Below are 27775 nucleotides of genomic sequence, written 5' to 3' on the forward strand. Positions count from 1 at the left end.
GCAATCCTTATCCTCAACTGAACCTGAACTCCAGTCTTCCCCATCTTGCTCAGTGCACCACCATCCACCGGTATGCCCAAAGCAGAAAACTGGAGTGCCCTGTGTAACATTGCAATCTCTCCCCAGGTGCCATAACCAATTTCCAAATCTTGCGGCATCTCTCTCCTAAATGTAGAAAATCTCATAGTTTTTCTCCACCTGCGCTGCCAATGCTCCTTGCCGCCATCCTCTCTCCTAACCGCATACAGGTTATGTACCCTGCAGGCCCGCAAGCCATTCTCCCCCATGGCTGCCAGAGGGAGCTTTTAAAAGCGCCCATCTGGGAGCTTCCCTGGTGGCACAGTGGTTGAGAGTCCGCCTGCTGATGGAGGGGACACGGGTTCGTGCCCCGGTCTGGGAAGATCCCACGTACCGTGGAGCAGCTGGGCCCGTGAGCCATGGCCGCTGGGCCTGCGCGTCCGGAGCCTGTGCTCCGCAACGGGAGAGGCCACAGCAGTGAAAGGCCCGCATACCGCAAAAAATAAAAATAAATAAAACAAAAGCTCCCATCTGATCCTTTCACTCCCCTACTTAAAGTGTACATTGTTTTTAGGATAAAATCCAAATTTCTTAACATGGCCACTGCCTGCCTTATCAGCTTCACTAGTTTCCGGTCAGTTCTTCAAGTTAGCCAGCCCCATGCCTCCTCCAGACCTTCCCCTGCCCAAAACACTTCCACGGTAGCCTCTTTGCCTGGCCAACTCAGATTCACCCTCCTGATCTCTACTGGATGTCACTTCCTAGGAGAGTCTTCCCTGATAATGCTAAACTAGATTAGGTTCCTTTGTTAAATATTCTTGTAATACTAGCTGTGGACCTTGGGAAAGTTACTTGCCCCTCCTGTACCTCAGTTTTTTCACCTGTAAAGTGTTTATACTGCTTGGGATTGAGATAAAGATCAAAAGAGTTAATATATGGAAAGCGCCTAGGACATTGCCCGGCAATTGATGAGTGCTATGTAAATGTTATCCATTACTGTTGCCCTCTATTTTTCCTTCTTAATGAAGATCACAATTATAATTCAACAAATATGTGTTTGTCCATTTATTTAACGTTTGTCTCCCCCTTTATATGGTAAGCTTCATGAGGGCAGGTCCGCACCCGTGTATACCAACCACTCTCATCTCCAGCACTTAGCACAAATGCCTGACACGTAGTAGGTATTTTAATAAAGGTTTATTAAATGAAGGAATCTGAAAATCTTTCACTTTGAAAATTGTTTAAAAACAGGTGGCCCAACTTACATTCATTTTGCCATACATTCAAGGCATGTATTAGAGGGTAGTGATGGGCCAGGTCTGGGCTGGATGGATGGGGAAGCAAAGATGAAGTGACGCATTCCATTTCCTTAAAGATCTCATGGCTTAGTAAGAGAAATAAGGTATGTGCACAATTAACTATGATACAGGTTAGAAAGTGTAAGTAATATTGAGAAATGTGGGGTATGCCAACGGGTGTACATAAAAAGATGGGGCCTGGTGGGATGCGTCTGTTTGTGGCAGGCAGACCTGGCACAGGAACTTTCTAGGAGGGAGTGAAAGTGGGAAATGGGAAGTGGAGACTTCTGACACTGGTATAGGGAAGCAGAAGGCGAGGGAGACAAAAGTGAAGGGGTTGGGGCCAGAGAAGTTAGTCTGGAATTTTTTTTTTTCAGTAGGCACTAGAGAGGTTTTGGACAGGAGTAATATACAGAGAGCTGCGCTTTAAAAAGATTAGTCTTCCAGCCACATGTAGAGTGGATTGAAGTGCAGAGTGGAAGTGGAGAGGCCAGGTAAGAGGCTGCTGAGATTTTGCACATGAGAAGTAACCAGAGCCCAAACTGGCACCTTGTCTTTGAGAACAGACATGAATGGCACAGAAAAGAGTGGTGGTACGCCCCCAGCCTCCTGTCCGCATGCTGTGGGGCTCAGCACCTCTCCCACCCGGTGCCCCAGATGGCATCATCAGGGCACTGGCTGGGCAGGGGCTGGCCATGACCCTAGTGGAGCCCCTGGCCAGGAAGGCCTGGAGCCGCCCCTCTCCCCTACATCAGGTGCTCAGCTGCGGGAAGAAGAATTTATTTTTTTAGTTGATTTTGTCTTGGGCCTGGGATGCTGGCCTGTGAGGGGCCTGGTGGGTGGCAGGACAACTCAGGAGGGAGCTGGGGGTGGTGGTGAGATAGCCCTGGGACCTGGGACGCTTTGCTGCAGTGCTGCAAAGCTTGCAGGTGGACACACCTCTCCTCAAGCTACAAAATACAGAAAGAAAGTTTCCCAAAGAAACTCTATGGGACTAAAAATAACTGTGCATGCACAGTTGAGGCAAATTCTGGACCAAAAGATAACAAAAGACAAAAACAAAAACAACTCAACTGCCACTTCTGAAGAGCAGGGAACAAAAACAGGGTATTGGGGGCTTCCCTGGTGGCGCAGTGGTTGAGAGTCCGCCTGCCGATGCAGGGGACACGGGTTCGTGCCCCGGTCTGGGAAGATCCCACATGCCGCGGAGTGGCTGGGCCCGTGAGCCATGGCCGCTGAGCCTGCGCGTCCGGAGCCTGTGCTCTGCAACGGGAGAGGCCACAACGATGAGAGGCCCACGTACTGCAAAAAAAAACAACAAAAAAAACCAACCAGGGTATTGGGAGCAAAAGCAGGGTACTGCGCATGCCTCCTGCACACAGCACCACCTAAGGGGTGGGCACGACACCCAAGCCACCCCTCTGGCCTGACCCCTGGACACACCCCTACCCTCACCCCATATAAAGAGCAAGCAAGCACAGGAACGTGTGGTTTGTTTTCACTTCCCCCTGCTACAGCAGGGGCCCCAATAAAACCTTCCTGAATTTCTTGTCTGGCCTCTAGTCAATTTCTATTAATTGGGGAAGGCCAAGAACGGTATCGGTGGAATAACCAGGTCTCCTCCAGGCCAACCCTACCCCCTGCCCCCAGGGCCCAGGCTGGTGCTGGGCGGGGCTGTCCCCATTACCTCAGCCACGGCCGACAACGTGACCATATTAACAAGGTAGCACGGAGCATATCAATAAAGATTATTCTGATTTAAAAAAAAAGGGGTGGTTAAGGGAGCCATTTTTCCTACTGCAAAAATCAGATCAAATAATCCAACCTGTGCCAAGTTTCTCTGGCAGGAAATGAGAAAGTAAGGGCCTGGGTTCAACTCCTGGACTGGCCACTTACTCGCTATGTGACCAAGGGTATATCACTGAGAATCTCTAAGTCTCAGTGTCCTCATTTGCCAAATAAGGGTAAGACCGCCTACCTCATTGGGTTGTTCTAAGGATTGCATGGGATCATATATGTAACAGTGCCTGCCACATCATGGGCACTTAGATTTTTTTTTAACATCTTTATTGGAGTATAATTGCTTTACATTGTTGTGTTAGTTTCTGTTGTATAACAAAGTGAATCAGCTATACGTATACATATATCCTCATATGCCCTCCCTCTTGCATTCCCCTCCCACCCTCCCTATCCCACCCCTCTAGGTGGTCACAAAGCACCGAGCTGATCTCCCTGTGCTATGTGGCTGCTTCCCACTAGCTATCTATTTTACATTTGGTAGTGTATATATGTCCATGCCACTCTCTCACGTCGTCCCAGCTTACCCTTCCCCCTCCCCGGGGCACTTAGCTTTTAATAGCTGTCACTACCAGCCTCAGGAGTTTAAGGTTCACATGAGAGTATGTATAATGTTGCTTTTTTAAAAAAATAAACTTTAATTTGTAGAACAGTTTCAGATTTACAGAAAAATTGAGTAGATGGTACGGTTTCCCCTATATGGTACATTTGGTACAATTAGCAAACCAATATTGATAAATTAATATTAATTAAAGTCTAGTTTATTGAGATTTCCTTAATTTTTACCTACTATCCTTCTTCTGTTCTAGGATCCCATACAGGGATACCATATTATGTTTCGTTGTCTTGTCTCCTTAGCTCCCCTTAGCTGTGAAAGTTTCTTAGGATTTCCTTATTTTTGATGACATTGCTTTTTATAATTATAACATGCATTTAGGGATTAAATAACACATCCTCCTCCAAATCCTCCCTTCCCCCACTCCTTATCCCAGTGTCAGTAGTTAGAAGACCAAAGCAGCTGTGGGCTTCACAGCTATGGTGCCAGAACTCTGTTTTGTTTGTTTGGTATCCTTGACACTTGAATATGAGATCTTTCGTGACCAAAATAGTCAAAGTCAAGATAGTTAAGCCCTGTTCTGCCTGTTCTGTTTATATATTCATTTATTCATTCAAGTAATATTTGCTGAGCAACTATTATGTATCTACACTATGGTCTGTGCTGGGGATGCAGCAGTGAGCAAAACAGGTCTGGGGTCCTTGCTTCCATGGAGCCTACATTTCAGTCAAAGAAGCAGACAAAAATCAAACTAACGAGTAAAATGGATATGTCCCGTGATATGTGCTACAAAGGAAAACAATGGAAATTGGAAATAACAGGGGGAGGGGCCCACTTTAGAAAGGGCAGTCTGGGGAGCTCACATCTGAAGTAGGAAAGGCAGGAAAGGGGATGAGGGTGCTAGAGAGAAAGAGCATTCCAGGCACAGAAAGCAGTAGGTGCAAAGGCTCTGAGGCAAGAAGGAACTAGCAGGGCACGGGAACTGATAAAAGCTGGAGCAGAGAGGAGGCGGAGATAAAGTTGGAGAGGTGGACAGGTTGGGCAGCCAAATCGGTCTGAGTCTTACTGACGAAGGTAAGGAGTTTGGATATTATTGAAAGTGAAGTGGAAAGACAGTAAAGGGGATTCACCAGGGAAGTGATGTGATCAGATGTGGAAGAACACTGCTGCAGCTGTGTGGACTGTGGCTGGAAGGGACAGGAGTGACAAAGGGAGAGACTGGTTAGGGGACTGCTAACCATCATCTGCTTGAACAGGACTTGTAGTCTGCAACCCAAGGAGGAACACATTTTGAATTTATTAGCATAAAGATGGTTTTCAGATCCATGAGGATGAGTGAAATAACCTATGGAGAGGGTGTAACAAATTACCACAAACTTGGTGGCACACATTTATCCTCTAACGGTTCTGGAAATCTGAAGTCCGAAATCAGTTTCAATGGAATAAAATCAAGGTGCCAGCAGGACGAAGCACCCTCCAGAGGCTCTAGGGGGGAATGCATTCCCGTGCCTTTTCCAGCTTTTTTTTTTTTTTTAACATCTTTGTTGGCGTATAATTGCTTTACAATGGTGTGTTAGTTTCTGCTTTATAACAAAGTGAATCAGTTATACATATACATATATCCCCATATCTCTTCCCTCTTGCGTCTCCCTCCCTCCCACCCTCCCTATCCCACCCCTCTAGGTGGTCACAAAGCACCGAGCTGATCTCCCTGTGCTATATGGCTGCTTCCCACTAGCTATCTATTTTACGTTTGCTAGTGTATATATGTCCAGCTTTTAGAGCAGCGTTCCTCCATCTCCAAAGCCAGCAGCTCAGCATCTTACTTCAGTTGTCACACAGCCTCCTTCTGTAGTCAAATCTCCCTCTGTCTCTCTCTTATAAGAACACTTGTGATTACATTTAGGGCCAATCTAGGTAATCTGGTCTAAACTTCCCATCTCAAGATTTTTAACTTAATCATAGCTATAAAGTCTTTTTGCTATATAAGATAACATTCACAGGTTCAGGGATTAGGACATGGAATCTATGGAGATATTATTCAGCCCACTCCGGAGGGCAAAAGGGAGAAAAAGGCCCAGTTCAAGCCCTGGGTCATGCTAACATTTAAGTCAGAGGGAGAAGAAGGAACTAGCAAGAGACTGAGAGGGAATAGCCACTGAGGAAGAAGGAAGGCTGGCAGGTCATGTTGTAGAGCCAAGGAACTGGAGGGTATCTAAAAGGAAGGAGCTGCCAATGGTTACTGAGATGTTAAGTAAAATAAAGATGGGGAAGAAGCCACAGGAAATGGAATCGTTTCCATTATGATTATTATGGTTCTTATGGTTTTGATAACAGCAGATTGGGATGCAAAGTCGGGGTGGGGCAGGGCCCTCTGGATGGGAAGCCATTGGAATGGGTGGAGGGATGCATAGGGTGAGGTAATATAGACAATGTGTGGGCAGTACTTTCAGTTCTGCTATCAAGGGCCCAGAGAAACTGAGTTGGAGGAGGTTATGGAGTTAAAGGCTAGGGCTCTTTGTTTGTTTTCTTTTTGTTTGTTTGTTTTGCGGTACGCGGGCCTCTCACTGTTGTGGCCTCTCCTGTTGCAGAGCACAGGCTCCGGACACGCAGGCTCAGTGGCCATGGCTCACGGGCCCAGCCACTCCGCGGCATGTGGGATCTTCCCAGACCGGGGCACGAACCCGTGTCCCCTGCATCGGCAGGCGGACTCTCAACCACTGCGCCACCAGGGAAGCCCTGTTTTCTATTTTTAATGAAGGGTATTGTTGATGACTTCATGCAGGAGGGAAAACTGATAAGTGAGGGAATGAAGTTCTTGGGAAAGCAAGAAGGGATGAGGTCCAGAGTTAAGGGAGAGATTGGCCCTGCTAGGAGCAGGGACACTTCTTCTGTTGTAACAGGAGGAAAAGATGTGTATAAATGTGGTTGATTAGAATGAAGAAATGTGGTACATTTGAGGAAACCATGTTTGGGGAGAGTGTGTTATCTGTAGAGATATATTGTTACTTTGTTTCATTTCTTCTAACGAGTATAACTAGGATAGTTGCTAAATATCTAAAAGATAATTCTCCTTTAACTAAACACCTGCTCCAGGTAAAATAAATTACCTATCACTGTACCCGGGGTAGGGGGCTGGAAAAAAACATGCAAATAGCCATCTTTATGATAATGTGAAACTTTATTAAAAAGAGAAACGGTATAATCAAACTACTTTGTGGTTTCATTTTCATTAAAAAATAAACTAAGAGAAAAGGAAAAAACTTATGACTAAATAATTTGTTGTCTAGGTGAGTTATAAGTCTGTCATGTATCATGATGATTATTATGAAATCATACAGCCTACACATGTCTGAAAACTGTAGAGCACGTACTACAAAATCTCATTATCAGTGGTTAGCAGGCTGGAATTCACAATCCTTGGGTACCATGTTTGATATGACATTCAAGTAGATTATGAACAGAACTATTAGCACTCGCATCCTGTTTTATGTAAGACTATAGCCTCTATCAAAATACCCGTTTCCCCTCACCAAGATGAAGATGAGACAGTATGAAAAGTCCCGCCACCAGAGTATTCTTTAGGTCCTCATTGTTCACCTGGACAGCCAAATGACCCACTGTTAAGGCAGATGTACTGGTATCACTCATCTGGCAGCAGCGTGGGCTAAAGGCAATTTCTCAGTCTAGTAATAAATGTTGCTTTTATCAATCTTACACCTAAAGCTTAGGCATGCATATAGAGTATGGATTGCCTCGTAATGGGTTGAGTTTAGTTGTTCAATATTTTATTTTGTATTTGAGACTTGAAAACTGTAATACATATCTCAGAGCTGATTTGTTGGTTTAAAAAATTGCCACCAGGACAATTTTGCCTTTTCTTTTCTCTCCTCTTCCCATCAGAGGCTATGTTTTTAAGAGGCATGGACTCGAGGATTTTGTGAACTCCCTTCTCTTCCCAGCCAGTCAGCTGCATCGACTAATTCTTCCTGGTGTTTTTTCACATGATGAGACTGTCTTTATTTCATAAAAGATGGAGACTGGGAAAGATCCTCCTAACTGAATGAAAAATCAGACTCAAGATTCAAGGTCAGACTTGCCTCCTGCAAAGTCCCTCCCCACTCCCCTTAGAAGCTCCCACTAAACTCTCAGGGAGTGTCTTGACTCACAGTGGGAGAACTAGCCTGCTATTTCAGATTCCAGCCCTCCACATTCTGAAATACAAATACAAATTCTCTAGTTGATTTTTGAAAATACAAACATTGCCACAGAAACATCTTGTAAAAATGTGTAACATGAAGTGAGTCGTAAACATTTAAGTATCTCTACAGGTTTGCATTAAAATGGCAGAACTTTTAAAAATGCATATAACTCTGCCTTTTGTAGCAAACAGTGCACAAGCTATTTTTATGAAAGAGGAAAAGGCCAGGGGAGCTGGCTAAAGCCTCCAAAAATTTCATTTGGTCAAATTCTATCAGCAGATACTGATTTAGACATTTTCATGAACTCCTCAGAAAGTTATTTTTCCCGGAACCACTAAGGGAAGCATGTTACATAACAACGTTGAAAAATCAGCGCCGTTCAAGTTAGATGTCTGAGGCAGTGTAACTCTTTCCTGAAATTGTCCATCTAGAGCATTTGACGGTTTGTTAAGGAAGCACTATCTAATCTAAGAATTATGAAAGACAGAAAACAAAGATATCTTTCAGAGGTCTTCCCACTTCAGCAAATTCATTCAGAGAACAGACGGGGTCAGTTTTCTCAGTCATGCCCACTCTTCTTTTTCTCTATTTTATCCTGAGGATTATTCACAGCCCCTTTAAAATAAATAAATAAAAGCAAATTGCTTTGAATGTGTTCCAGAGGATCAGAGCCTGATCCAGGAAACAGTGTCAGACTTCCTTGGTGAATGATACCCTGGTCCATTTTCCCTACTGAGGAAGACCGGCAGGTCACAGAGCATCCGTGGGGAGTGCACAGGACTGGACTTCCTGATATGCCACCCGCTTCCTTGCAGAGCACAGTGTGAGGGAGAGAATCACCGTGACAGCCAGAAGGAGGAGTCCGATGATGAAAAGGATGATGAAGGCTGCTTTGGCTCCTCTGGGACCCAGATTCTTGCCGAAGAAGTAGAGCTGCTCCTTGCCAGGTTCTTCTGTGCAAAAGAAAAGTAAGGTGTCAGGCCTCTGCCTTTCCCTGGGGAGTGAATACTGACCCTTCACGTGCAGGATTAGGGGAGGGTATCAATACCATTAGAGGGTGCTGTGGCCGGGTGGGACGCTTCTCCAGAAGGAGGCTTGGTGGAGTAAGGGATCCTGTTGTCTGGACAAAGAAGACAATTTGATGGTTTATAAACAATAGGAGTAGATTCTTTTCATGACATGAGTTGTTTCAGGAGTTATGTCATTTCACCAACAAAGACTTTATCCCACCAGTATCTGTAAGTCTTTGTTGGATACTCACTGTGCTACTTCACGCCAGTACACATGCTGTTCGTACCCCATCCACATTGCAAGCTTCTGCTCACCTGTTAAGATTCATCTATGGAACCTTGGCTCATGTCTCCAAACTGTTAATCATTGCTTCCTGCTGCTGTCACTGAACCCTGCACTCTGCACTCTATCTTGGCATATGTCATATTCTATTATGGTTAAATGTCTTTCTCTCTTCCTTGACCCTGAGCTCCTTAGGGGCTCTCATGCCTCCTATTTTCAGGGTCTACAGGAAGCCTGGTGCTATCTAAGCCAGCATCACTGACAGATAACAGTACCGATGTTTCGAAGGACTGTGTAGGTTGTCTCCATGCCAGCATGGATGTGGTCAGATACATGACAATGTAATAACCATGTCCCTGGGTGATCCGCAAACAGTTCAATGGTTTGGAATGTCCCAGGAAAGAGGTCATATACATCTTCTCGGTAAGATTTATCTATCTGCAGAAAGAAGGGAATAATAAAGATAAGAACAGAAATCAATAAAATCAAGAATAGGAACACAGTAAAGGTAAATCAAAGAAACCAAAAGCTGGTTCTTTGAACAGATTGATAAAATTGTTAAACCCTGTGGAAGCCAGCTTGTGATGGCCTCCAAGGATCCCTGCCTCCTGATATTCATAACCTTTGTAGTCTCCTCCTACATTGTCTGAGGGTTCGTCCTTGAAAGCAATAGCATATGGCAGAAGTCATGGCATTCTACTTCCAAGGGTCTTAGACCCTCTCTCTCATTCTCTCCCCTTGGATCATTCACTCTGGGGAAAGCCAGCTCCCATGTCATACCCACATGGTGAGGAACTTAAGCCTCTGGTCAATAGTCCTATAAGTGAGCTTGGAAGTGGATCATCCAGCATCAGTCAAACCTGATGACTGTAGTTTCAGCTGACATCTTGACTGTAGCCTGATGAGAGGTGCTGATTCAGAACCAACTAACTAAACTATTTCCAGCCTAACCCAGAGAAATTGTGAGATAATAAGAGTGTGTTGTTTTAGGCCACTATGTTTTGGGATGATGTGTTATGCAACAATAGATAACTAATACAAACCTCTAGACAAACTGACCAAGAAAAAATTTAAAAAACACAAATTACAAACATCAGAGATGAAAGAGGAGATATCACTAAGACTTTATAGACATTAAAAAGGATAATAAAGGAATGTTTTGAACAACTGTTTTGTCCATGAATTCTACAACTTAGATGGTATGGACAAGTTGCTTAAGATGAAAACTACCAAAGTTCACTCAAGAAGAAATAGATGACCTGAATAGATTATCTATTCAGGTTAGATCTATTCAGGTTATCTGTTAAAGAAACTGAAATTATATCTATTAAAGAAACTGAAATCGTATTAAGACCTTCCAACAGATTAAACTCCAGGTCCAGATTGCTTCATTGGCAAATTCTACCAAACATTTAGAGAAAAAAATAATACCATTTCTAAACAAACTCTTCCAGAAAACAGAAGAGGACAGAACACTCTCAACTCATTTTATGAGGCCAGCATTAGCCCAATTCTAAAACCAGACAAATAATTTACAAGAGAAGAAAGCCACAACCGATATTCTTTATGAACATATATGCAAAAATCCTTAACAAAACACTAGCAAACTAAATCCAGCAATATATAAAAAAGGATAGTGCATCATGACAAAGTAAGGTTTACTGGGGAATGAAAAGCTGGTTCAACATTTGAAAATCAGTCAATGTAATTCACCAATAGACTAAAGAAAAAAATATGATCATCGCAATAGATGCAGAAAAAATAGGATTTAACATCTGTTCATGATTAAAACCCTCAGCAAACCAAAAATAGAAGGAAACTTCCTCAACCTGGTAATGGGGTCTACAAAAACCTACAGCTCACTTTATATTCAATGGTGAGTGACTAAATGCTTTCCCCCTAAGATTAAGAATAAGGCAGGGATCTCTACTTTTGCTACTAATATTCAACATTTTACTGGAGATCCTGGCTAGTGCAATAATACCAAAAAAGGAGCGGGGGTGGGTGGGCATGCATACAGATTGAAAATAAAGAAATAAAACCATCTCTACTCACAGGCAACATGATTTGCCATGTAGGAACCCCCGCCCCCCAAAAATAACCATCTACAAAAAGAAAATCTACAAAAGCTACTAGAATTTGTCAGCAAAGTTGCAGGATACAAGGTCAATTATACAAAAATCAGTTATATTTCTATATACTGGCATGACAATTAGAAATTGAAATAAAAACAATACCATTTACACTATCACCAAAACCCATGATATTGGTAATAATCTAACAAAATATATGCAAGATCTGTGTGATGACAGCTACAAAACATTGATGAAAAAAATCAAAGAAGTTCTAAATAAATAGAGAGATATGCCATGTTTGTGGATTGAAAGTCTCAATATTGTTAAGATATCAATTCTCCCCAAATCAGTGTACAGGTTCAATGCAATCTCAATCAAAATCCCAGCACAATTTTAAAAGCTGATTCTAAAATTTATATGGCAAAGATCTAGAATAGCTCAAACCATCACCATCTGATTTCAAGACTTTTTATTACACTAAAGCAATCAAAACAGTGTGGAATTTAAGAAAGGACAGGCATATAAATCAGTGTAATAGAACAGAGAGCCCAGAAATAACCCACATGTATATGATCAATATGATTTTGACACAGAGGGAAAAAGGATGGTCTTTTTGCTGAAAGGTGATGGAAGAATTGGACGTCTAGGGACTTCCATAGTGGTCCAGTGGTTAAGACTCCATGCTTCCAATGCAGGGGGCATGGGTTTGATCCCTGCTTGGGAAACTAAGATCCCACATGCTGTGGTGCAGCCAAAAACAAAAAAAAAAAAAAGAAAGAAAGAAAGAAAGAAAAAAAGAAAACTTGGATGTCTCTATGCAAAAAATAAACCATGAACCACATATAAAAATTAACTTAAGATGGACCAGAGACCTAAATATAAAACCTAAAACCATAAAACTTCTAGAAGAAAATCTTTGTGACCTTGAGTTAAACAAAGATTTCTTAGGCATGATCCATAAAAGAAAAAAATGATAATTTGGACTATATCAAAATTAAGAATTTCTGCTCTTTGATAGATAATGTTAAGGGAATGAAAAGATAAGCCACAGACTAGGAGCAAATATTTACAGATCATATAGATAGAAAGGATTTGTATCCAGAATATATACAGCACTCAAACTCAACAATAAGGAAACAAACAATCCAATTTAAAAATGGGCATAAAATTTGGACATTTCACCAAAGATTTACAGATGGCAGATGGTAGAAAAGATAATCAGTATCATAGCCATTAGGAAAATTCAAATAAAAAATGAGATACCAGAATATACTTAGATGGATGGCTAAGAAAAAGTAAAGTAAGAATGGGAGATACCAAGTGCTGATGTGGATGTAGTTGTGGTCAGGTGGTACTCTCATATATTTCTGGTAGGCGTGCAAAATGTATTGCCTCTGTGGAAAACAGTTTGGCAGTTTTCATAAAGTTAAGCATATACTTACCACATGGCCTAGCAATCCAACACCTAGATATTTTCTCAAGGAAAATGAAAACTTATGATGTTCCCACAAAAGCATGTACACAAAGGTTTATAATGACTTTATTTTTAGTAACCCCAAACTGGAAACAACCCAAATGTCCCTCAGTGGGGGAACGGATAAACAAACTGCAATACAATGGAATATTGCTCAAAGATCGAATGGAACAAACTGCCGTTACAACAAGGTGGATGCAATTCAAATGCCGATAGAAAATGAAACAAGCCAGATTCATAATGCTACAGACTGTATGATTTCATTTGTATAACATTTCAGAAAAGGCAAAACTAAAGAGACAAAAAATAGTTCAGTGGTTGCCAGGGGTTAAACATAGGGAAGTAGACGACTCTAGAGGGTGCAAAGGGGACATTTTAGGGGGTTGATGGAGGTGTTCCATATTTTGATTAGTGTTGGTTACACCACTGTATGTGTTTACCACAATAGAACTGTATACTAAATAGCGTGCATTTTGCTCAGTGTAAATTATAGCTTAATTTAAAATATTTATGTATGTATATAAAATAATTTTTATATATATGTAAAATAATTGTATGATTTTATAAATTTTACTACATTTTATATATTTTTAATATAATTTTAAAAATGCAGATTGAAAAAGCCAAGTTCTGAAAAGCAGCATAGCCATTTAATATGTGAAACTAAAATCATTATAGATTAGTACTTGGTGTCTTAAACTGTGTTGAATGAATATACAGAGGGGAGAGGATATTAGATGTTTCATTAGTCGCTGTTCATTCCTGTATAATTGGAAAAGGAGCAGTGCAGGTTTTCCCTGCAGGTTAGATGTGATTATTCTTTTCTATTCTACTTCCTTGTAGACTGCACAGCTCTTGAGATGACAGAATATTTGGACCTTATCCCTGAGATTCTGATTCATCAGGTCTGGGGTGGGGCCTGGCAATCTGCTTCTTTAACGGCTCCCCAGGTGATTCAGCACAGCCAGCACCACCCATATGGTGCAGCTTGATGCTCGAAAGGCAGAAAGCCACGCATGGTCCAGCCCAGCCCACTAGGGCAAAAGTCAAGGTAAAATTTTGGGCCCAAGCCAAAGCTTGAAATACCTCCTTTACTAGAGAGGACTATTCTGTTGGCTAATCACATAGAAAAGAAATGGAAAAAGGGAAGGGAAAGAGAAAAGAGAAAAGAAAAAAAAAAAAGAGGAAAAGGGACAAAATACTATGGGTACTTTCATATACGATACTCCAGAGTGGTCAGAATTATCCCCATATAACTGATGAGAAAACTCATCTGAAGCTCAGAGGTTTTTTTTTTTTTCTTTTACAAGCATAATAAAATACATATTAAGAAATATCTACCAGTGGAAGGACACAATCATATTTTTCTGTTCCATTCTCTAATATTCACTAACACCCCTCACAAGCCTTATTGCCAAATAACTCTCATTTCACAATGGAAATATATTGAATCTGTTAGTAAGTCTTCCCCAAAACACTTTTCTTATACTTACCTTGAAAAGAAAGCTCTCAGCATGATAATGAATGGTGTGTATGTCCACTTCACTTCCTATTCCTAATAGATACCAGTTTGTCATTGTATTTTCATTCATGATGAGGCCATGGAGATTCCCAAAAATCTTTCCATTAATAGCTAAGAAGGTAAAAAGAGAACAGCCTTTGATTAGTGATGATTACTTAATCTGGTTTTAGAACTGATTCAAGAAGAGCTTTAGGTCACCAATATTTTCATCTGCCTGGTAAACATGTAATAATCTCACTCACACTTGCCAATGTCCCCACCATCTAAGACCCTAAATTCAGAGTACTAAGAAATCCCTATAAAAGATAGCCAGAAAAGAGGAATAGTAGTTTGTTTTTAAAAGCGATCTCTTGGGTAGCAGTACATGTTGGTTGGAATATGCCAAATAGGCATATTCCCTTTATGGGTTGGATTACCACCTCATGTGTGAGGTCGCCAGATTTATACCGTTCTACAGTTGAGTGGACAAAGGCCAGAGAATTAAGTTTATATAAATCAAAACTGAAGCAATTAAAAGGTATTTACTTAATATTTCACTTTCTGAGAACTAGTTTGGGGTAAGTTCCTAAACCTAGCTGAATCTCCTAAAAAAGGAAAACTTCACATGGGCTGAGCCCATGATCTAACAATTACCAAAGCAAGCTCAGTTGGGCGGACATGGCGGGGACTTTCACTCCTCTGCTTTCTACTAACTTTTTATTCTTTGCATCATGACCCAACCAAATGAGTTACATTCATTAAAAAGAGAGAGCCTACTAAGAAACTTTTGGAAGAGGGAGGCAAAATTGTAGGGGAAAGAATAGCTGAATCAGAGATCAGGCTACTATATTCTAATCAATGTTAGCAATTAACTAGTTTTGTTATCTTGGGCAAGACCTATCTTTTTGCACACTTTTGGTCAAAAGTAGATCTCAGTGAGAAAGGATAGGTATGTCAATTAGAACACATTACTTACACTTAAAAAAAAAGTACCTTAAATTTCAAAGAATTAAATAACATAGACACATTAAAACAGAAATTTGGGGATGGTGTTTCATGTTCCAGAGACAGTTAAACCAGCCCCTCAAATTTGATCAACTAGAAGTTATCCTGTATTTTTACAGAAATATACCAATAAGTGATGATTCATTTCCTAGGAATTACTTTACAGTCTGATAGTTTAGGGATCCCAGCATTCAGAGATACAGCTCCCTAAACAGTTGGTCCAAAACCTTATTGGACCTTGCGGGCAGCCAATCAATGGCTTGGCTGGTTCCCTCTGAAGGAAAGCTTTAGAGGACTTTCTTCAGTCCAGGTGCCCCTGGGAATAAATAAGGGCTCAGAGAGGGAGGCTGGGACCTTGCACAGATTTCTGTGAGCTTATCTCAACAAGAGGGAGGCTGGGACCTTCCACAGATTTCTATGAGCTTGTCTCCTTTTTAAACCTCTGATATACCATGCATTTTGTTGCTCTCCTCAAAATCATCAGAGGGTTTAAAATCTCGTGGATCTTTATTAAGATACTTCTTAATATTGTCATCCAGATACCAGGATTCATTCTCATTAAATACCAAAAACAAGAGAACAAATTCAGAGTCAACGTCGCTTCTTCTTCCCTTTTCATTCAACACTCCTTCCCTGCATGTAATCAGAGGACCCATCAAACCACTATAGGTATCCTGAAAGAAAAATACACTGAATTAGAAGAGCCTTTGAATAATTTAATAACACAGATTGCTTGTAAGAAAGTCATTGTAAAAATACTAAAAGACTATCTACCAAGGAATAAGTACTAAGAAATCATAAAGAATAGGGTGATCTTTGTGAAAATTTAGGACTATTCCTAAAAATTTGTTCAGAGTGAGCTTTTTTTTTTTTTTTGCGGTACATGGGCCTCTCACCGTTGTGGCCTCTCCCGTTGCGGAGCACAGGCTCCGGACGCGCAGGCTCAGCGGCCATGGCTCACGGGCCCAGCTGCTCCGCGGCACGTGGGATCTTCCCGGACCGGGGCACGAACCCATGTCCACTGCATCAGCAGGCGGACTCTCAACCACTGCACCACCAGGGAAGCCCAAGAGTGAGCTTTTTGAGGGGTGAGGCTGTGTCCTTCACTCATAGCTGAGTCTCCAGAGCAGAGGCCAGTGTCTACTACATAGAAGGTGTTAAATAAATATTTGTTGAATAAACAAATGCTTATTTCTATTTTCCTGTGTGCTTTTCAAGTGAGACTGTATTTTTTTATAGAAGTGTAGTTCATTTACAACGTTGTGTTAGTTTCAGGTGTACAGCACAGTGATTCAGTTATGCATATATACATATATATATATATAAATATATAATATTCTTTTTCAGATTTTTTCCATTATAGGTTATTACAAGATGTTGAATATAGTTCTCTGTGCTATACATTAGGTCCTTGTTTATCTATTTTATATGTAGTGTGTATCTGTTAATCCCAAACTCCTAATTTATCCCCCAGCACCGCTTTCCCTTTTGGTAACCATAAGTTTGTTTGCTATGTCTGTGAGTCTATTTCTGTTTTGTAAATATGTTCATTTGTATCATTTTTTTAGATTCCACATACAAGTGATATCATATGATATTTGTCTTTGTCTGTCTGGCCTACTTCACTTAGTATGATCATCTCTAGTTCCACCCATGTTGCTGCAAATGATGTTATTTCATTGTTTTTAATTACTGAGTAATATTGCATTGTGTGTGTGTGTGTCTATATATATATATATATACCACATCTTCTTTATCCATTCATCTGTTGATAGACATTTTGGTTGCTTCCATGTCTTGGCTATTGTGAATAGTGATGCTATTAACATTGAGGTGCATGTATCTTTTTGAATTAGAGTTTTCATCTTTTCTGGATATATACCCAGTAGTGGGATTGCTGGGTCATATGGTAACTGTATTTTTAGTTTTTTAAGGAACCTCCATACTGTTCTCCATAGTGGCTGCACCAATTCACATTCTCACCAACAGTGTAGGAGGGTTCCCTTTTCTCCACACCCACTCCAGCATTTATTATTTGTAGACTTTTTGATGATGGCCATTTTGACTGGTGTGAGGTGAAACCCAAGTGAAACTGTATTTATAGGTATATACAGATGCTTATATTCCATGTCCTATGGGTAAAAGTTAGCTGGATGATTTAGGAATTGATATGAGCCCATGGATGACTTCCATGTCGAGTTACTCAGCCCTAAGCTTTCTTTTGATGGAAAACTCCCACATTTTCAACTGCCTATTAGGTATTCTACCTGGATGTGCCTCTTGCAACAATTCAATCTGCTAAGCAGTTCTAAAGTGAATTTTAGTATTTCCCTCAAACCATTTCCTTCTCCTGAATTCTCTATTTCTGCTAATAGCACTATGATATTCCTTGTCATTTAGTTCAGGAAACTTGATTTCAGTGTTTACTTCCTCCATCTTCCTCATTCCATCCCATCTCATTTGCTATCAAATCTTACATTTCTTTTCCCTTCACAATGCCTCTCCATTCTGTGACTTCCTTTCCACTCTATCTGCCATCCTTCTAGTGTAGGATATTAATACCTCACCCTGGACTAGAAATTGACTCCTCTCTGGTCTCTGCTTTCCGCACCTCCAGCACATCCTGTTGACAACCATCAGATTAATGTCATCACTCCCATATCTAGAGGTCTTCAGTGTCTTTCCAGTGATGGTCCTACTGAATAAAAGGCTAATTCTCGACACGTCCTGAAGCCCCTCATGTACTCTCCCAGTGGACTTTTCTAGCTTATGCTCCCTTGCTGCTTTCTGTTTCTACCCTAGATGATAGCCACACGGGACTCTCAACATTTCCCAAACACACCTTCTACTTCCCTATTTTCAGCTTGACTCATGATGTTTTCTCTTCCTAGACTCTCTTCCCAATGCCTCCTCTATAGCCCTGCACTCCTATAAAACTCACCAGATTCAGAGTTGTAATATCATTATGGGTGTGCACACGTATTATTTTCCCTGAAGATGATAAGTTCCTTCAAGACAAGAATACTTGCAGCCCTCATAGTACTTGGTGGGGTCATTTGCGCATCACAAGGCCTCAATAAATATTTGTTGGGATGCACAAAGGAATCAACAAATAAATGTGGGTTTCCCATAATTCTAATATGTAAGTTTTTTTTCAAGTGTCTAGTATGTTTCTCCTGAACTCTTGCACTCTCCAATACAACTCAAGGACATTAATGCAGCCATCTAATATTTAAAATGAAGGCTAAGATAATTCCTCACTTTTTAAAATAATGGGCAATGTTTACATTTTATATCAGATATGACCTTAATTTGGACTTCGATTTATGAAGTATAATTCTAGACTAGTTGTTTTATATACACATACCTGACTCAAGTTCAATATTGAATCTTTGCCTTTAATTTCTAAGTAAAGTTAGCCTATTTATCATTCAAATATTTTGTAGTTTCAGTTACTAAGTTTACTTGGAGTGTGTTTTCTTTCCTGAGCCCCTTTTCACACATCAAAAACCATGGTATATTGGGCTTCCCTGGTGGTGCAGTGGTTGAGAGTCTGCCTACCGATGCAGGGGACACAGGTTCGTGCCCCGGTCCGGGAGGATCCCACATGCTGCGGAGCAGCTGGGTCCGTGAGCCATGGCCGCTCAGCCTGCATGTCTGGAGCCTGTGCTCCACAACGGGAGAGGCCACGACAGTGAGAGGCCTGCATACCGCAAAAAGAAAACAAAAAAACATGGTATATATTAAATTAAAATACATATTTATTTTATGGTAATCTATTTTACATATGACTCTTGCTTCAGACTACTTTGTAAGTTCTAAATTTGGTAACTGAAACATTGAGATTTTATTTTTTCCCCTATACTTTAGGTCAAGTGTTGGCAAACATTTTTTTTTTAATTTTTTTTTTTTAGTTTCTGCTTTATAACAAAGTGAATCAGTCATACATATACATCCGTTCCCACATCCCTTCCCTCATGCATCTCCCTCCCTCCCACCCTCCCCATCCCACCCCTCCAGGCGGTCACAAAGCACCGAGCTGATCTCCCCGTGCTCTGCGGCTGCTTCCCACTATCTATCTACCTCACATTTGGTAGTGTAATCATGTCCATGCCTCTCTTTCACTTTGTCACAGCTTACACTCCCCCCCCATATCCTCAAGTCCATTCTCAAGTAGGTCTGTGTCTTTATTCCCGTTTTACCCCTAGGTTCTTCATGACATTTTTTTTTAATTCCATATAAATGTGTTAGCATACGGTATTTGTCTTTCTCTTTCTGACTTACTTCACTCTGTATGACAGACTCTAGGTCTATCCACCTCATTACAAATAGCTCAGTTTCGTTTCTTTTTATGGCTGAGTAATATTCCATTGTATATATGTGCCACATCTTCTTTATCCATTCATCCGATGATGGACATTTAGGTTGTTTCCAGCTCCGGGCTATTGTGAATAGAGCTGCAATGAACATTTTGGTACATGTCTCTTTTTGAATTATGGTTTTCTCAGGGTATATGCCTAGTAGTGGGATTGCTGGGTCATATGGTAGTTCTATTTTTAGTTTTTTAAGGAACCTCCATACTGTTCTCCATAGTGGCTGTACCAATTCACATTCCCACCAGCAGTGCAAGAGTGTTCCCTTTTCTCCACACCCTCTCCAGCATTTATTGTTTCTAGATTTCTTAATGATGGCCATTCTGACTGGTGTGAGATGATATCTCATTGTAGTTTTGATTTGCATTTCTCTAATGATTAATGATGTTGAGCATTCTTTCATGTGTTTGTTGGCAGTCTGTATATCTTCTTTGGAGAAATGCCTATTTAAGTCTTCTGCCCATTTTTGGATTGGGTTGTTTGTTTTTTTGCTATTGAGCTGCATGAGCTGTTTATAAATTTTGGAGATTAATCCTTTGTCAGTTGTTTCATTTGCAAATATTTTCTCCCATTCTGAGGGTTGTCTTTTGGTCTTGTTTATGGTTTCCTTTGCTGTGCAAAAGCTTTGAAGTTTCATTAGGTCCCATTTGTTTATCTTTGTTTTTATTTCCATTTCTCTAGGAGGTGGGTCCAAAAGGATCTTGCTGTGATTTATGTCATAGAGTGTTCTGCCTATGTTTTCCTCTAAGAGTTAGATAGTTTCTGGCCTTACATTTAGGTCTTTAATCCATTTTGAGCTTATTTTTGTGTATGGTGTTAGGGAATGATCTAATCTCATACTTTTACATGTCCCTGTCCAGTTTTCCCAGCACCACTTATTGAAGAGACTGTCCTTTCTCCACTGTACATTCCTGCCTCCTTTATCAAAGATAAGTTGACCATATGTGCGTGGATTTATCTCTGGGCTTTCTATCCTGTTCCATTGATCTATCTTTCTGTTTTTGTGCCAGTACCACACTGTTTTGATTACTGTAGCTTTGTAGTATAGTCTGAAGTCAGGGAGCCTGATTCCTCCAGCTCCGTTTTTTGTTCTCAAGATTGCTTTGGCTATTCGGGGTCTTTTGTTTTTCCAAACAAATTTTGAAATTTTTTGTTCTAGTTCTGTGAAAAATGCCAGTGGTAGTTTGATAGGGATTGCATTGAATCTGTAGATTGCTTTGGGCAGTAGAGTCGTTTTCACAATATTGATTCTTCCAATCCAGGAGCATGGTATATCTCTCCATCTATTTGTATCATCTTTAATTTCTTTCATCAGTGTCTTATAATTTTCTGCATACAGGTCTTTTGTCTCCTTAGGTATGTTTATTCCTAGATATTTTATTCTTTTTGTTGCAATGGTAAATGGGAGTGTTTTCTTGATTTCATTTTCAGATTTTTCATCATTAGTGTACAGGAATGCCAGAGATTTCTGTGCATTAATTTTGTATCCTGCTACTTTACCAAATTCATTGATTAGCTCTAGTAGTTTTCTGGTAGCATCTTTAGGATTCTCTATGTATAGTATCATGTCATCTGAAAACAGTGACAGCTTTACTTCTTCTATTCCAATTTGGATTCCTTTTATTTCCTTTTCTTCTCTGATTGCTGTGGCTAGAACTTCCAAAACTAGGTTGAATAAGAGTGGTGAGAGTGGGCAGCCTTGTCTTGTTCCTGATCTTAGTGGAAATGGTTTCAGTTTTTCACCATTGAGGAGGATGTAGGCTGTGGGTTTGTCATATATGGCCTTTATTATGTTGAGGAAAGTTCCCTCTATGCCTACTTTCTGCAGGGGTTTTATCATAAATGGGTGTTGAATTTTGTCGAAAGCTTTCTCTGCATCTATTGAGATGATCATATGGTTTTTCTCCTTCAACTTGTTAATATGGTGTATCACATTGATTGATTTGCATATATTGAAGAATCCTTGCATTCCTGGAATAAACCCCACTTGATCATGGTGTATGATCCTTTTAATGTGCTGTTGGATTCTGTTTGCTAGTATTTTGTTGAGGATTTTTGCATCTATGTTCATCAGTGATATTGGCCTGTAGTTTTCTTTCTCTGTGACATCCTTGCCTGGTTTTGGTATCAAGGTGATGGTGGCCTCGTAGAATGAGTTTGGGAGTGTTCCTTCCTCTGATATTGTTTGGAAGAGTTTGAGAAGGATAGGTGTTAGCTCTACTCTAAATGTTTGATAGAATTCGCCTGTGAAGCCATCTGGTCCTGGGCTTTTGTTTGTTGGAAGATTTTTAATCACAGTTTCAATTTCAGTGCTTGTGATTGGTCTATTCATATTTTCTATTTCTTCCTGATTCAGTCTTGGCAGGTTGTGCATTTCTAAGAATTTGTCCATTTCTTCCACGTTGTCCATTTTATTGGCATAGTTGCTTGTAGTAATCTCTCATGATCTTTTGTATTTCTGCAGTGTCAGTTGTTACTTCTCCTTTTTCATTTCTAATTCTATTGATTTGAGTCTTCTCCCTTCTTTTCTTGATGAGTCTGGCTAATGGTTTGTCAATTTTGTTTATCTTCTCAAAGAACCAGCTTTTAGTTTGGTTGATCTTTGCTATGGTTTCCTTCATTTCTTTTTCATTTATTTCTGATCTGATCTTTATGATTTCTTTCCTTCTGCTAACTTTGGGGTTTTTTTGTTCTTCTTTCTCTAATTGCTTTAGGTGCAGGGTCAGGTTGTTTACTCGAGATGTTTCCTGTTTCTTAAGGTGGGATTGTATTGCTATAAACTTCCCCCTTAGAACTGCTTTTGCTGTGTCCCATAGGTTTTGGGTCGTCGTATCTCCATTGTCATTTGTTTCTAGGTATTTTTTAATTTCCTCTTTGAATTCTTCAGTGATCACTTCGTTATTAAGTAGTGTATTGTTTAGCCTCCATGTGTTTGTATTTTTTACAGATCTTTTCCTGTAATTGATGTCTAGTCTCATAGCATTGTGGTCAGAAAAGATACTTGATACAATTTCAATTTTCTTAAATTTACCAAGGCTTGATTTGTGACCCAAGATATGATCTATCCTGGAGAATGTTCCATGAGCACTTGAGAAAAATGTGTATTCTGTTGTTTTTGGATGGAATGTCCTATAAATATCAATTAAGTCCATCTTGTTTAATGTATCATTTAAAGCTTGTGTTTCCTTATTTATTTTCATTTTGGATGATCTGTCCATTGGTGAAAGTGGGGTGTTAAAGTCTCCTACTATGATTGTGTTACTGTCAATTTCCCCTTTTATGGCTGTTAGTATTTGCCTTATGTATTGAGGTGCTCCTATGTTGGGTGCATAAATATTTACAATTGTTATATCTTCTTCTTGGATCAATCCCTTTATCGTTATGTAGTGTCCTTCTTTGTCTCTTCTAATAGTCTTTATTTTAAAGTCTATTTTGTCTGATATAAGAATTGCTACTCCAGCTTTCTTTTGATTTCCATTTGCATGGAATATCTCTTTCCATCCCCTTACTTTCAATCTGTATGTGTCTCTAGGTCTGAAGTGGGTCTCTTGTAGACAGCATATATATGGGTCTTGTTTTTGTATCCATTCAGCCACTCTGTGTCTTTTGGTGGGAGCATTTAGTCCATTTACATTTAAGGTAATTATTGATATGTATGTTCCTATTCCCATTTCCTTAATTGCTTTGGGTTCGTTATTGTAGGTATATTCCTTCTGCTGTGTTTCTTGCCTAGAGAAGTGCCTTTAGCATTTGTTGTAAAGCTGGTTTGGTGGTGCTGAACTCTCTCAGCTTTTGCTTGTCTGTAAATGTTTTAATTTCTCCATCAAATCTGAATGAGATCCTTGCTGGGTAGAGTAATCTTGGTTGCAGTTTTCTCTCCTTCATCACTTTAATTATGTCCTGCCACTCCCTTCTGGCTTGTAGAGTTTCTGCTGAGAGATCAGCTGTTAACCTGATCGGGATTCCCTTGTGTGTTATTTGTTGTTTTTCCCTTGCTGCTTTTAATATGATTTCTTTGTGTTTAATTTTTGACAGTTTGATTAATATGTGTCTTGGCGTATTTCTCCTTGGATTTATTCTGTATGGGACTCTCTGTGCCTCCTGGACTTGATTAACTATTTCCTTTCCCATATTAGGGAAGTTTTCAACTATAATCTCTTCAAATATTTTCTCAGTCCCTTTCTTTTTCTCTTCTTCTTCTGGAACCCCTATAATTCGAATGTTGGTGCGTTTAATGTTGTCCCAGAGGTCTCTGAGACTGTCCTCTGTTCTTTTCATTCTTTTTTCTTTATTTTGCTCTGCATCAGTTATTTCCACTATTTTATCTTCCACCTCACTTATCCGTTCTTCTGCCTCAGTTATTCTGCTATTGATCCCATCTAGAGTATTTTTCATTTCATTTATTGTGTTTTTAATCGATGCTTGATTCATCTTTAGTTCTTCTAGGTCCTTGTTAACTGTTTCTTGCATTTTGTCTATTCTATTTCCAAGATTTTGGATCTTGGAAATAGAATCTTGGATCAGCTTTACTATCATTATTCTGAATTCTTTTTCAGGTAGACTGCCTATTACCTCTTCATTTGTTAGGTCTGGTGGGTTTTTATCTTGCTCCTTCACCTGCTGTGTGTTTTTCTGCCTTCTCATTTTGCTTATGTTACTGTGTTTGGGGTCTCCTTTTTGCAGGCTGCAGATTCGTAGTTCCCGTTGTTTTTGGTGTCTGTCCCCCGTTGCTAAGGTTGTTTCAGTAGGTTGTGTAGGCTTCCTGGTGGGGGGGACTAGTACCTGTGTTCTGGTGGTTGAGGCTCGATCTTGTCTTTCTGGTGGACAGGTCCACGTCTGGTGGTGTGTTTTGGGGTGCCTGTGGCCTTATTATGTTTTTAGGTAGCCTGTCTGCTAATGGGTGGGGTTGTGTTCCTGCCTTGCTAGTTGCTTGGCATAGGGTGACCAGCACTGTAGCTTGCTGGTCGTTGACTGAAGCTGGGTGCTGGTGTTGGGATGGAGATCTCTGGGAGATTTTCGCTGCTTGATATTATGTGGAGCTGGGAGGTCTCTTGTGGACCCGTGTCCTGAAGTTGGCTCTCCCACTTCAGGGGCACAGCACTGACTCCTGGCTGCAGCACCAAGAGCCTTTCATCCACCCGGCTCAGAATAAAAGGGAGAAAAAGTAGAAAGAAAGAATTAGTAGAAGAAAGAAAGAGAGAGGGAATGAAAGGAAGAAGGGAAGAAAGGAAGGAAGGAAGGAAGAAAGAAAGAAAGGAGGGGGGGAGGGAGGAAGGATGGAAAGAAAGAAAGAAAGAAAGAAAGGAGGGAGGGAGGGAGGAATGAAAGCAAAAGGAAGAGTGAATGGAAGAAGGGAGGGAGGGAGGGAGGGAGGAAGGAAAGAAAGAAAGAAAGACAGGAGGGAGGGAGGGAGGAAGGAAAGAAAAAGAAAGTGGAAAGAAGAAGGGTGGGAGAGAGGGAGGGAGGAAAGAAAAAGAAAGAAGGAAAGGAGGAGTGGAGGGAGGGAGGGAGGAAGGGAATGTAGGAAAAAAAGAAAGAGCAGGTAAAGTAAAATAGAATAAAGTATGAAATATAGTAGCGTTATTAAAATTAAAAAGTAATTATTGGAAAAAAAACAGACAGATAGAACCCTGGGACATATGATGGAAGCAAAGCTATACAGAGAGAATCTTACACAGAAGATTACACATACACATTCACTAAAAGAGAGCAGGGGGAAAAATCAAAAATCTTGCTCTCCAAGTCCACCTCCTCAATTTGGGATAATTCGTTGTAAAAAGAGGAAAAGGGCGAGAAGTCTGAAATCTTGCTCTCTAAGTCCACCTCCTTAATTTGGGATAATTCGTTGTAAAAAGAGGAAAAGGGGGGAAAGTCTTAAATCTTGTCCTCAAAGTCCACTTCCTCAATTTGGGATGATTCGCTGTCCATTTATGCACTCCACAGACGCAGGGCACATCAAATGGGCCATGGAGCTTTAATCCGCTGCCTCCGAGGCTGCACAGAGAGATTTCCCTGTCTCTGCTCTCACAGCTCCCGGGTCTCAGCCTTGGACCTGGCCCCGCCTCTGCACGTAGGTCGCTGGAGGGCGTCAGTTCTTCGCTCAGACAGGACGGGTTTAAAGGAGCCGCTGATTCGGGGGCTCTGGCTCACTCAGGCAGAGGGGAGGGAGGGGCGCGCAGAGTGGGGCGGGCCTGCGGCGGCAGAGGCCAGCAGGACGTTGCAGCAGCCCGAGGCGCTCCGTGCGCTTTCCCGGGAAAGCCGTCCCCGGGTGCCAGGACCCCGGCAGTGGCGGGGTGCACAGGCCCCCCGGAAGGCGGGGCGGACAGTGACCCGCGCTCGCCCACAGGCCCCGCGGCGGCGGCGGCGGCAGCAGCAGCCCCAGCGTCCCATGCCCGTCTCCGAGGTCCGCGCCTGTCTCCGGCGCTTCCCCAAGCAGCCCTCTTAATGCCCTCTCCTCGCGCACCAGGAAGCAAAAGGGAAAAAAGTCTCTTGCCTCTTCGGCAGCTCCAGACCCTTTCCCCGGACTCCCTCCGGGCTAGCCGTGGTGCACTAACCCCTTCAGGCTCTCTTCCTGCCACCAGCCCCAGTCCTCTCCCTGCGCTCCGACTGAAAGCCGATACCCGAGCCTCAGCTCCCAGCCCCGCCTGCCCCGTCGGCCAAGCAGACAAGCCTCTCGGGCTGGTGTGTGCCTGAGGGCACCGATCCTCTGTGCGGGAATCTCTCCGCTTTGCCCTCCACACCCCTGTTGCTGTGCTCTCCTCCGCTACTCCGAAGCTTTCCCCCTCCGCCACCTGCAGTCTCCGCCCGCGAAGGGGCTTGTAGTGTGTGGAAACCTTTCCTCCTTCACGGCTCCCTCCCACTGGTGCAGGTCCCGTCCCTATCCTATTGTCTCTGTTTATTCTTTTTTTCTTTTGCCCTACCCAGGTATGTGGGGAGTTTCTTGCCTTTTGGGGGGTCTGAGGTCTTCTGTCAGCGTTCAGTAGGTGTTCTGTAGGAGTTGTTCCACGTGTAGATGAATTTCTGATGTATCTGTGGGGAGGAAGGTGATCTCCGCGTCTTACTCTTCCGCCATCTTCCTCCGGGGTCCCCCGCAAACTTTGTTTTTGTAAAGCACCAGATAGCAAGTATTTTTTACTGTGTGACCTATACCATTTCCATCACAACTACTCAACTTCATCATCAATAATGCAAACAAACAGGCATGGCCATAGTTTGAGACCCCTGCTCTAAACCAATACATCTCTTCACATATACCCACCATAGTTGTGATAACTTGAATAGTCAGCTTAAAGCCATATCACCTTGAGCATTTTGGTGGCTCTCTCCACCTTACCTTCACAAAGTTTACTGTTGAATAGTAAACCCATGGAATACAATTTGGGTCAGATGGCCCTGGACCAGACCTTTTAGGGACATTCCATCTGTAAGTTTTTATTTCTCCTGAAACAAATGAGAAGAAATAGAAAAAATTTTTATTCATGTTACCTCTGTTCCAGACAATTTACCTGAAGAAATACAAACAGATTCTTCGTATATTTTGGTTAAAGTTTGTTGCTGAGTAGAATTGCCCATTCATTAGAAATGTTCCCATTAAATTCATATCTTGATTTTCTGCAGGTTCAAAATGATAGATTTTCATTTCAGACTACAGCCTTCCATCTTAGTTTGCCTTTTCTATTATCAACTGATGTTTATTCAGGAAATGAAGACTTATTTTACACCTCAATGTTTTTTTTCTTCAAAATTTGTATCTTTTTCCTAAGAGTTATGCTTGAGCATGCTTGAGTTACTGTGGGCCTCAGCCTTGGCTTCTTGTGGAATCAGCAGGGAGCTTTGTAAACTCTCACTGCTCAGGCCTCATCCCAAATCAATGAAATTAGAGTATCTGGGATCTGGTACTAGGGTACCAGTATAGTCCTTAAGCTTCTCAGGTGATCCTAATGTGCAGGCAGGTGAGATCTAGTTGGAACCAGAGAGAATCAGAGAGGCCTAGTTTCAAATCTCACCCCTAATGACTTGTTTTCACTCAACCTTGACAAGTTACTTAATCTCACTGACTTTTAGTTTCCTTATTTGTAAAGTGGATTAGTCATCCCAGTTTTCAAATTGTTGTGAGGATTAAATGAAATAAAATACCTAGAATAGTGCCTCACATTGAAGGCAGTCAATAATTGCTAATTTGT

The 27775-nt window shown here is 41.3% G+C and overlaps 1 protein-coding gene across 1 annotated transcript in view; it reads right to left on the reverse strand.

Moving 5' to 3' along the window:
• Positions 1 to 8621: 8621 nt before the first annotated feature.
• Positions 8622 to 27775, reverse strand: part of HEPHL1 (hephaestin like 1) — a gene marked incomplete at its 3' end in the record, with an annotated part of 86668 nt that continues 67514 nt past the window's right edge. The window contains exons 15-20 of the mRNA XM_082628397.1: positions 26926 to 27032; positions 15671 to 15893; positions 14207 to 14346; positions 9440 to 9602; positions 8920 to 8991; positions 8622 to 8824 (exon numbers count right to left, since the gene is read on the reverse strand). Of these exons, the coding sequence (XP_082484523.1) occupies positions 8622 to 8824; positions 8920 to 8991; positions 9440 to 9602; positions 14207 to 14346; positions 15671 to 15893; positions 26926 to 27032 (908 nt within the window). The remainder of the gene's footprint in view (positions 8825 to 8919; positions 8992 to 9439; positions 9603 to 14206; positions 14347 to 15670; positions 15894 to 26925; positions 27033 to 27775) is intronic.

This window comes from Mesoplodon mirus (genome assembly GCF_964341445.2).
Source record: "Mesoplodon mirus genome assembly, chromosome: 7".
Classification (NCBI taxonomy): Eukaryota; Metazoa; Chordata; class Mammalia; order Artiodactyla; family Ziphiidae; genus Mesoplodon; species Mesoplodon mirus.